This window comes from Eptatretus burgeri, chromosome 1, assembly GCF_056783735.1.
Source record: "Eptatretus burgeri isolate ZD-2024b chromosome 1, Ebu_testis_v1, whole genome shotgun sequence".
NCBI lineage: Eukaryota > Metazoa > Chordata > Myxini > Myxiniformes > Myxinidae > Eptatretus > Eptatretus burgeri.
Window position 1 is genome coordinate 38,744,077 of NC_140961.1, and position 12,500 is coordinate 38,756,576.

Here is a 12,500-nt window from a genome sequence, read left to right on the forward strand (position 1 = left end):
AACTGGTAACAGCAGGCCGCTTTCCATATGCACTGTACTCTCTGATGGATTGGCACATCCCAGTGGATTCAAGTGTCCGTTTCCTTTTTGTCTGGTCTGAATAGACCCTCAGCTCGGGGACTGGACCAAAGTGCCCTCGTTGATAGCGGACTACTGTAGTGCCATGAGTTGTCCTCTTTCCATCAAGAGTCTCTTCAGTCATGTCATTATTGTCTACTGCCACCTGGACAAAGATGCCTGGGGAGATGTTTGATGGCAATACCGTACCAAAGATGTCGCTCTTGGCTCGGATCTCCTGTGCAAGGCTTGTGTCGGTTGCCTCAACATCATCGTAGGAGTCACAGTGGCCCATTCTGCTCAGCATGGTTATGAGCTGTTTTGACCTCGTCATATGGCGAACTGCAATTCCCAGGGCCACATGCTTGGGCATGTTAGTTCTAGCATGAGTTGCACAGTGTACAACATCCTGAGCAAGCATCAAAACACGTCTTTCATCTGATGAGTTGCTACATTCTGGTGCTGAAACTCATCTTCATCTTCCTTTTCTGGTTTGGTAATAACCCAGCGTAGTAGCCAGTAAAGACTGTCTGGTATCACAGATTTGGATTTTGTCAGGGTTAGATCCATGATATTAGGTGGCCGGACTGATATGCCTTGGCATTCATTGATCTCCGACTTGATGAGTTTTGCAGTGCGGTACAGCAGACTCACCCTGTCGCAATCATCCATCGCTGTTATGGGCTGTTTTCTTGGTACACCTGTGGCTGTTGCAGTGTTACACTGATAGGCAGAGTTGATGACATATTGAAGGGATATGGACCTTGAGTACAAAAGCTCGGACTTACTAAGATCATATGGCTTATAGAAGACAATGTCATCTCCAAAGTGTTTCTTTAGTCGAAGTTTGAGTCGCTGGGTAGTGTAGCTGTCGACTGCCACTCCCTGTCCGCACAGAAAATGATTGTATCTGTCCAGAAGAATTGTCATATCAAAGGCCTTCCCACCATTCAGGTCAGCAGAGATATCTTCAGCCAATTGCTTGAATGCCGTATCGTAACAAGTTTCTTGTCTCTCTTCATGGAAGCCAGCATACTGCAGATTAGATTTGCTGATGTATGAGGCATGGCAAGCTCTGTGGTATCTAGCTTCTTCTGTCACTAGATCTTTACTGACAGCACCAGTAGTCCGTAACATGTCCTCATCGCCCTTTGCGGTCGCTGCTTGCACAATAGTTTCACAGGCTTGGAAAGTTCTGACCATGGTCATCTCCTTTACCCTTCTGTGTGTTTTCTTCTTGCAGAAGAGGCACATAGTCCAGTCAGTGGACGTTGACTGGGACCTGGATACCCTGGCGGTCTCCGTCAAACTTGTTTCAGATTGTGTGCCAATCTTAGATTCTTCTGCTGGTGTCGGTGAAAATGCAGATCTTCTCCTCTGCATGTAATGCAGGTTTTCTTTGCTTGTCCATTTTTCGCAGCAATTTGAGTGCCATTTAACATCCGCGGTTGCCAAACTGTCAAAATCTGATTTTAAACGTTCATATACTTCATCTCGTCGGAGTTCCAGTGCTGCACCAAGTGTCTGTATGGAGGTATCTCGGGCTTTCCTCAGTGTCTCGTTTGAGTCCATCTGACAAATTATGCACTTGTGAAAGTTAGTCAACTTCTGTCTCTTTACAGGTAAAAGTTGCACGACTGCCTAACTCTCTGAACTGGCCATTGCTTCAGTTGGCTAGTAGGAGTCTTTCAGATGTTCAATCTGGAATGACAGAAAAGCAACTATGTTAACCCACAGCCTCTTTTACCATCATTATTAACATGACATTTTTAGGTCATCTCTACCGAGATGACCTAATAAAGCCGGACCAAATGTCCGTCCGTACGTCCGTCCGTCAACAATTTTTCTTTCCAATCTTGATGAAACTTAGTATGTGGGTGGAGGTCGATGAGTGTTGCCTTTTGTCCGGGTTCAAGGTCAGGGTCGAGGTCACGAGGTCACGTAAGTTATAAAAATCGCCATTTTCAAAACCTATCTCGTCTGCCATTCTACAAGATATTCGGCAACTGTTTATTGATTATGATAGTAAAAAATATTATCTTGTATCAAACCAGACAGATTTTTGAATTTCCTTCCCGTTTGATCGTCACGTGATCTGGAAGATGGCCAAAAACGCCGATGTGATTCGCAAAGAAGGAAGGAAGGAGAAATGAAATATTAATATAAAACACATTTTTAGCCTTTTATATTTATACATTTTCCGCCGAAGGTGCAAAAGTTTCAAAACCGGAAATGTAAACGTCGGCATTTATTTTCAAAATATAATTTCGTGCGCGGGCACCAAAATGCCGAGTCATCTTTAACCAAACTGCGCAGTTCGGCTGCGCAGTCGTCTTCAATCATGACTGAACATTGAGAACTTGTGTATGTGTATATATATATATATATATATATATATATATATATATATATATATATATATATATATATATATATATATATATATATATATATATATATATATATGTATATATATATATATATATATATATATGTATATATATATATATATATATATATATATATATATATATATATATATATATATATATATATGTATATATATATATATGTATATATATATATATATATATATATATATATATATATATATATATATATATATATATATATATATATATATATATATATATATATATATATATATATATATATATATATATATATATATATATATATATATATATATATATATATATATATATGTATATATATATATATATATATATATATATATATATATATATATATATATATATATATATATATATATATGTATATATATATATATATATATATATATATATATATATATATATATATATATATATATATATATATATATATATATATGTATATATATATATATATATATATATGTATATATATATGTATATATATATATATATATATATATATGTATATATATGTATATGTATATATATATGTATATATATGTATATGTATATATATATATATATATATATATATATATATATATATATATATAAAAATATATAATATAATATGAATGAATGAATGAAAATATATACATATATATATACTGAACAAAAATATAAACGCACCAACCTAAATATCTAAGTCAAGATTGCCATTATGGGAAAATGGTCAAACCGATGATATGTTTGAGCAATGGTTCCTTTGTTTTGCTCAAGACAGATGTTCCCATTGAAATTGACCTCTCTGAGTGTGTGGACTCACACGTTGAGTAATCCTTCCCATGAGCACCATGGGGCTTGACAGAGTGATGGTCAGTGAGCGTGACCAGGACACAAACACTCCCTGTAGCTTGCCCTATAAAAGGCCTCCCCAAAATGTGGACTGGTGCCAAATGTCAACATGCCACAGATGTCACAAATCTTGAGGGAGTGTGCCATTGGCATGCTGAATGCTGAGACGTCAGTACGGGCCATTGCAGCACACTTCAATGTCCACCACTCCACCATTAGCCGCCTGAGAACGCGCCTCAGAGAGACTGGAAGCACCGTGAACCGCCCACATGCCCGGCAACCACGTGTGACCACCGCCGGTCAGGATCGTCACATGAGGCTGCAACATCTCCGGGATCGACTCCGACCGGCCACGAGGACTGCCGATGAGACTGTCGGGCTGCATAACAGGCGCATTTCAGCCCAGACGGTGCGTAACCGCTTGAGGGAGGCCAAGCTTGAGGGAGGCCAACACCCGCGACTGACTGTGTGAACTCTGACAGTGACACCTCTGTTGTGTCGGCTGTTGTAGCGCAAAGACTGTTGCCAGAATTCTCAAGGAACTCTTTGAAATTTAATGCTCAATTGTCATGGATTCTATAACCAAATTGTTGTGAAGATTTAGTATTAATGAGTTTGAGGTAAAATAGTAACAATCGCTTGGTGCGTTTATATTTTTGTTCAGTATATATATATATATATATATATATATATATATATATATATATATATATATATATATATATATATATATATATATATATATATATATATATATATATATATATATATATATATATATATATATATATATATATATATATATATGACCATCACCCCCACACGGGGGTAATTTTTAAACTTTATTTTTGTTATTATCTAGTCCATAAGAATTTCATAAAAAATAGACTAACACAGCATTTTTTAGTCTAGCAGCATGAACCTGTGAAAAATTCAATTGTTCAACACCCACTACAGAAAAGTTTGACTTGACAACTTAGTATGCTCTAAAAGATGCCTAATATATAAAAAAGCTCATAATATTTGGTTTGTTTGTGATTTTTACCTCTTGTGGTTGTACAGTTGAGTGAATATCGACAGTTCTGTGCATATTCTGAAAGAGAATTACAATACGAAGCCAATGATACCTCAATATTGAAAATTGGTTGTCTTGACAAAGATATTCACGTTTAAGTTACCCCTCCCCTAAATTTTGCTAGCCCACAGTGACCCTCTTGGTAAGTACCCTTGGTATGTATAATGGCCTGTAGAATTTTAATGATACCACAATTTGAAACCACATACGACCTGGAGGTGTTCTATAGGGTCTATTCTACCACTCTGTCAAGTCAAACCTTTTCTGTAGGGAGTGTTGAACGATTTCATTTTTTTCAGGTCCTTGCTCCTGGACTAAAAACACTTCTCTATCCACCAACGAATGGGGTTGTCGATCATTTTAATATTACCTTTTCCCTTCGATACAAAGGCTTAGGCACAATAGTGATTGAAAATATTTTAAAATCTGCATGATATATGTCTGTCTGTGTTTTAAATATACACTCTGACATCTCTGGATGGATTTGGCCCAAATTTGTCAGAGGTAAGCGGTTGTACTGGCCAGGTTTAAGCGGGGTTAGCAGCTCCTTCGGCCTTAAAATTTAAATCCCCAGCAAAAGTGATGGGGTATACCTTCTCGCTGTTGTAGTTGTTTTGAATAACTCCACCTTTGGTGGTATCGTGGAACAAAAGTGCCGCAGTACACTGCCAGCCAAAGGTGAGCCGAGAAGGGTATTGCTGCCCCTGAGGGTGGGAGTGCCTGCTGAAAGATGCAGCAGCAGTCGGTGAAGTTGAGTGCTCCAGGATGGATTGAATTTCCCTGGACAACTGCTTTGAATCTCAACTTCTGTGGTTATTCTGACCACCGCCATTGCTTGCTTTTCCCGTCACTGAGGACGGGTATATTTGCTTGTAATAAATGAAATTCCAACCTTTTTTTTTTTTCCAAAATCTTATGAAAATGCCTTTTGCCGAAAACACTCCCCAGCACTCAATAATGAACCTCTGAACGTTTGAGAAACATCTGTTTTTCCATATCTGAGAAAAATTGTCACACAAATACACAAACATCTCTCTTATAGTTATAATAAACTAGCGGGGTATGCTTACACATTGTAAGCAATAACGAACTGTGCTTCCCCAATGTCTCGGGTTGCTCACCTGTATTTGATTTTTCATGAGTTTATTTTCTTCTTTTTTTTAATTTATTTATATTTTCATTTATGGATGCTTTCCGATGGTTCTGTGGGGGTTTTTTTCTTTTCTTTTTGCTGGTGTATCGGCTTCAATGTCAGTCGGCACGCAAAATTACCATGCTTCCTCATTGTCTTGGGTCGTTCACCTGCATATTTTTTTCATTTGTTCATATTTTCATTTATTTATATATTCATTTACGGATGTTTTCCGATGGTTCTGTGGTTTTTCCTGCAGTATCGGCTTCAATGTCAGTCGGCACGCAAAATTACCATGCTTCCTCATTGTCTTGGGTCGTTAACCTGCATATTTTTTTTCATTTGTTCATATTTTCATTTATTTATATATTCATTTACGGATGCTTTCCGATGGTTCTGTGGTTTTTCCTGCTGTATTGGTTTCGATGTCCGTCGGCACACAAAATTACTGTGCTTCCCCATTGTCTCGGGTAACTCACCTGCATTTTATTTCATTTTTTTTTTCATTTTTTTATATTTTCATTTATGGGTGCTGTCCGACGATTCTGTGATTTAAAAAAAATATATATTATTATTATTATTATTATTATTATTATTAACCCCCCCCGTCCCGTCCCTTTCTACTGGTTTTGTCTGTCGGCACGCAAAATTTCAGCTTTCTATGTCACCTGGAAGGAACTGATCTTTAATATCAGTCAGTGAGTCAATGGTTAGAAAGAGCTTTATACATTAGATTGTGTGTGTGTGTGTATAATGTATATATATATATATATATATATATATATATATATATATATATATATATATATATATATATATATATATATGTATATATATCTTCTTTCGGCTGCTCCCGTTAGGGGTCGCCACAGCCGATCATCCGTTATGATCCGCATAGTGATTTGGCACAGGTTTTACGCCGGATGCCCTTCCTGACGCAACCTTAGTCGCCTCTTACGACACAGGGATATGGTACACCTATTCTAACCGGGGCATACACCGGGCCCAGTACAATGGTACTCACTTTGCCGACCTCGGAAGGATGACAGGCTGAGTCAACCCCCTGGTGTATTAATTCAAGTGGCCAACGGGGCTTTAACTCAGGTCGTTTTGGATCCCAAGCCGCTACCCTAACCACTACACCAACACCAGGCTATGTATGTATATATATATATATGTATGTATATATATATATATATATATATATATATATATATATATATATATTATACAGGGGGCTACAAAAGTAGGTATGCAGTCATGAATACTGGTATAATCCTTACTGTATACCTACTTTTGCAGCCCCCTGTATATTTCCTTTATTTGCTGAATGTTAGGTTTGTAACTCAGCACATGAAGTATGATGATTACTGTGGGGTTAATAAATTTTTTAACTGTTTGCTTATTTTGTATTGCCTTGCATAAGTTCAACCATCATAATTACAAATATGCATCTACCGTTCACCATGTGAGCTAAAACAAAGTGAGAGAAAATGTGATTATAAAAATCTGTCTTCTGCTTTGCAATGCTGTCAGACAAGTAAACAAGTTACTTTGGAGACCATTGAAAACTTGATATGGGATAAAGAGACATTAATCGAAATGTTCAATTTTTCCTTGTTATTTTCTTTTTCTTCTTTTTAGCTTTCCAGACAGAAGGAAAGCTTTATCTGATCCTGGATTTCTTGCGTGGTGGAGACCTGTTTACACGCCTATCCAAGGAGGTAGGAATGCTGCTTGCCTGGCAGTCCTGTGGTGCACATTAAGATTTGTCACTCCAAAACTCCTGTGTGTTATTGTGTTTTGTTTGTCCATGTGGAAAATTTTATCACATCACACAAAAGTCTGTTACTCCTGACTGCCTCCCTCATGTGAGTTTAACAGGCCTTGACTGGAGTATAGTTACTGAGACAAATTTCCAAGCTTTTTGTGAAGACGAAGTCTAAGTGATCAACAAGAACACAACCATGAGCTCTCATTCCAACGTTCTTGCAGAAACACAACATAAATATTTGCTTACTCTTGTATACAAGGATGATTAGCATTCGTTCATTTATCATGGTCAGAATGTGCACAACTTTAAAACATGAAAATCATACTGTCGTTGACATTTTACAACATTTACTTCAGCCAATGGGAAGTGCACAAGTTGACTTGACAGGTGTTAACAGTACTAATTAAGCTTTACAGGAATGCTAAAAGTGGAAGTAAAAGTAAACCTGTTTAGTTCTGTCATCTGAAGTCGTGGAACATACATTTTCAAAGCATTGAGTTATGTTTGCAAGTAATGATCTGACCGAAGGGACTTCCTCAAGAGGATTGTTAAGCAAGTAGATAGGAAGTTTGCCTTACGGTCCTTTTGGAAAGAGAGATTTCTCAGGATTGAAATATGGATTCCAAGTGTTAGACCAGCTTATGAATTTTGTCAAGGTTTGAAGAGAGGGAAGAGGTGACTGCCTGCCTTGCTGAAGGATGAGGGATGTCATGACAGGTGGAGTCGTTGGCATATATATATATATATATATATATATATATATATATATATATATATATATATATATATATATATATATATATATATATATATATATATATATATATATATATATATATATATATACACACACACAACGTCGAAGCTCGTATGAGAGTGAACACAGAACGTATAACAAGGGGAGCAGGAGATGAGAGGGGCAGGAGAGGGAAGCACACAACAGTGGGGAACAGGGAGTAAACAAGACGGACACGACAGGGACTTTCAGGAAGGAAAGCAGGGAATTTGAAGGATGTTTGTTTGGGGATGATTAATGGGGGAAGAAAAGGTCATAGTTTGGGATGGGGTAAGATAAGAGATGGTGGTGAACAGCTGTTTTGAAGACCTGGAGTGGAGAGTGGGATTGAAGAGAGTGTGGGAGTTTGTTACAAAAGTGGGAAAAGAGAGGAATGAAAGAGTAAAGGTGAGCAGTGATTCTTGATTTTGTTAGTTTTACCAGAAGGGGGTTGCTGGCGGACCTTGAGTGCCCTGTGGAAATATGGGGCAGGGACCGATTGCAGACAGAGCAAGGGGTGGAGCGAGGCCAGAGAGAAGACGGAAGAAGACAGAAAGACCACCGACCTGCCTACAGTGAGAGAGTGAGAGACCCAAAGACTCGACCTCATCGTGGGAGATACCAACGATCCTAAATGCCTTGGTTTCCACAGCGTGAAGCCAAGAAGGGTGAGAGGCGGGAGCACTAGCCCAGAGGGGAGAGCAGTACTCCATTCGGCTGCTGATGAAAGCTTTGCACGTGGTCAGGAGCTCAGGTGTGCCAAGGAAGTACTTTGCACGATGGAGGATGCCCAGTTGTCAACTGGCTTTGGATGCCAGCTTGGAAATGTGGCTTTCCCAGGAAATATCATGGCAGATGGTGAGACCCAGAAGATTGAATAAAAGGACTTCTTCCAGAGGATTGTTTAGAAATTATTTGGGGGGGGGCATGGGGGGGGATACGGCAGAGGGATGACAGATGGTACAGCAGACTGTGGAGTCATCAACAAAGAGATAAAGAGGATATTCCAGAGAGTCAGAGAGATCATTGATGAAAACCAGAAAAAAGAACAGGGCCCAGAATGCAACTTGAGGAACTCCAGCCTGGACAGGAAGAGGAAGAGGAGAGAATTCCATTCAGGGCCACATGCTGACTGCGATGGGAGAGGAAGTCTGCGATCCATGAGTGGAGATGTCCTTGGATACCATCGGAAGAGAGTTTGGTGTGTAGGGTGGGGTGACAGAGCATATCGAAAGCACCCTATATGTCTCGGTAGATCGCTCTCATCTCATATCGGGCATGGACCTCCATCCATTGTTGGAAAGCAGGAGTAGCAGGAAGTACAGGGTAGAGTGACCTGGTCTCAATCCAAATTGATGATCAGAAATCAAGCCATTGGAGAAGAGGAAGAATTTAATGTCGGAAGCGATGATGGATTCCATAACCTTGCTGATGATTTGGAAAAGGCTGATTGGTTTGTTGTTGCAGGGATCTGTTTTTGCACCTTTTTTATGTAAGGTGGTAATGTTTGCTGATTTCGAAGCAGATGGCAGATGACCTTGAGCAAATGAGAGGGTGAATAGAACAGAAAGAGGGTGAACAAGAGCAGCAGAGCAGGTTTTGAGGATATGTTGGCTGATGCCATCTGGACCGGTTGCAGAATTAGTTGAATTTTGACAGCAAGCTCTCCACTTTGTCAGGAGAAAGGACACAGAGTTCAGGAACAGCTGGGTGCAACTGGGTAAGGTGGGTATAGAAAGCAGTGGGTTTGGGACACAAGATTTAGAAGGAAACATGGAGTTAAAGCATTCAGCTTTCTCACGTGCAGTATCAGCTGTGAGGCCATTTGAGGTAAGGTAGGGGATGGAGAGGGGACATACACCAGAAACATACTTAACTAGAAGGCACACAGTGGAGTGCATAACTCCACCATGTAATGCCTGATCCATGAGAACGTATCCGGCCCAATAAGTTTTTGAAATATCATGCTACATAATCGTTTTTGGCCCTATCTCTCAATGGTAAAGAATCACTTCAAAATTTAAATAAATCTCGTATCCAGATCTGGATTTGGATCTTCACCAAAATTTAATCAATTCTTGTGACACACAGAATGTGTCCACCAAGTTTCTTCCAAATCTGTCCACAACTTTTTTAGACATCGTGCTATATATCTCTCAATGGGGAAGAATCACTTAAAAAACTCTAGCAGCCGGATCCGGATCTTCACCAAAATCTAATCAGTTCGTCCTTGTCACACACCCAACCCATCCACAACTTTTTGAGATATCCTGCACACAAACAGACAGACAGAAAGAGGTGAAAACATAACCTCCTACACCTTCGGTGGTGGAGGTAACTTGACGTCACCAAGATTTGAAGGAGGGAGAAAGGTTTGAGAGTTCAGATTTGAGATTAGAAAGGTGTTTCTTGGCTCTCCTGAGGGTAGACACGCACTTGTTCCAAGCTTTGTGGAAGGAACTGAGATTGCGTTCAGTTGGCTTTGTCTTTCATGAGGCGAAAGTAAGTTGTTTCAGGACAACTGCCTCGCCACAAGCTTCAGTGTAATATGGATGGGAGAAAGGGTATGACAACTGAAGACAAGATGCGATAAATCTGTGCATGAGAGAGAGTAAGTTTCTTTGGAAGAATTCCCAGGGTTAGTTAATGTTGGAAAAAGAAGAGAAAGTAAAGATGGGAGACCAGTCTAGAATTTTGATGGCTGCTTGAAGTCCTTGCCAGTTGACTTAAGTGAAATGCCAGACTCGACGGTGTTGAGGTGGTTCTCTCATAACAGCCAGAGAGATGTCTACTTTGACAAGTACGTGGTCAGAATAACCGATTTGAGCGGAGGAAGAACAGTAGATCTTTTCAGGGAAATTGGTCAAAATCAGATCTAGATGAGATGGAGTACCATTGGTTGAGATCCGGGTTGGGAAGTTGACAGATTGTGTCAGTCCCAATGAGTCGCAGAAGTCTTTTGCTGAAGTGCTGTGGCAGCTGAGGGAGGTACCCACACCCAGCCAACTGGCATGATAACAATTGAAATTCACCACATATGAGGATGAGAGGATAGAAGTTGGTCCATGTTTTTTGTGAGCGAGGTGTAAATGGATTTTTGCAGTACAAGAAATTATTGATGAAGATTAGGATCAAATGGGATTGGACCCAGAACACTGCCTTTGTGCACTTCAGCCTTAACATGGAGAGGAGATGAAAGGATTCTGAGAGCCACACATTGGCTCCGAGAGCAGAGGAAGTCAGAAAGCCATCTGTGGAGTTGGCCTTGTATGCCATTAGCAGGTAGTTTGGAGAGCAAGGCTGGATTCCAGACTATCGGAAGCTCGCTATATGTCTCGAGAGACCGGCCCTGATCTCATGTCTGACATTCAGGGCCTCCATTCATTGTAGTGTGAGCAGAAGCAGCATGTCCAAGGTAGTGGAGTGACCTGGTCTGAATCCCAATTGGTGATCTGAGATGAGCCATTGGAGAAAAGGAAGGAGATCATATCAACTGTGATGATGGATTCCATGACCTTGCTGATGCTTTGAGGGAAGCTAATACATCTGCAGTTAAGGAGATCAGTTTTTACACCTTTTTACCTCCACTACTGAAGGTGGACCGAGATTATCTATTCACCCCTGGTTGGTTGATTGTCTGTCTTTCTCTGAGCAGGATATCTCAAAAAGTTAGATGGAGTTAGATGAAAATGGACATGTTGGGTGTAGCTCATCTACTCTTTGTGAAGGACACACTGGGATTTTAACGTCCACAAACCAATGCTGGCACACTCCATGCCCAGTTTAACATCCATCCGAGGTGAGGCGTGCACGTTGATGCCTCACCCTATCTGCAAAACACCAGAATTACTTTTGTTTTGTTTTTGACTGGACCAAGATTCAAATCCAGACGACAGCTCAGAAGCAAGTATGCATACCTTTAAACTATTCTGCCAGCCAATAGCTAGATGAGAGGTGATGGAAGACCTTGAGGCCACAAGTTTGCTCTAAGGGATCATGTGATGTCTTTGCTTTATTCAAAAAGATGCCTATAAATCTAAGGGTGTTCCTTCCATTCACCAAAAAACATCATTTTTCAAATATCAAGACTGAACTCTAACTATTCTCCTTCATCAAAATCATGGAGGCACTTTTTCAAGTCTGTCTCTGCTATAATGCTCCTCCACCCACCTCCATCCGCTCTGTCACATTAAACGGAATTATCGCAGATTCCACTCGAGATGAGGCATAATTTTTCAACTCAGAATTTGCCTCCAAATCTCATGAACCAAATCCATCCCACTTTGTCCCCATTTTGCCCTCTTGTGCCAACTGTCACCTGGACATTGTGTTCTTACCTGAGAATATAAAGTTCTCATTTATGCTGCGCTTGCTTCTCCTCTTGTGGCACTCTTCAGCCAATCCTCATTTTGGCA

At 39.7% G+C, this 12,500-nt stretch overlaps 1 protein-coding gene and 1 long non-coding RNA gene across 4 annotated transcripts in view; one reads left to right on the top strand and one right to left on the bottom strand.

Annotated features, from left to right (window-relative positions):
* The window catches only part of LOC147034284 (ribosomal protein S6 kinase alpha-3), a 344,798-nt gene that overhangs the window by 255,511 nt on the left and 76,787 nt on the right, over positions 1-12,500 (top strand). For all 3 annotated transcript variants that reach the window (XM_085880085.1, XM_085880096.1, XM_085880089.1), the window contains one exon: positions 7,181-7,260. In XM_085880085.1, coding sequence (XP_085736211.1) covers positions 7,181-7,260 — 80 coding nt within the window. The remainder of the gene's footprint in view (positions 1-7,180; positions 7,261-12,500) is intronic.
* The window catches only part of LOC147034286 (uncharacterized), a 137,853-nt gene that overhangs the window by 42,486 nt on the left and 82,867 nt on the right, over positions 1-12,500 (bottom strand). The window lies entirely within an intron of this gene.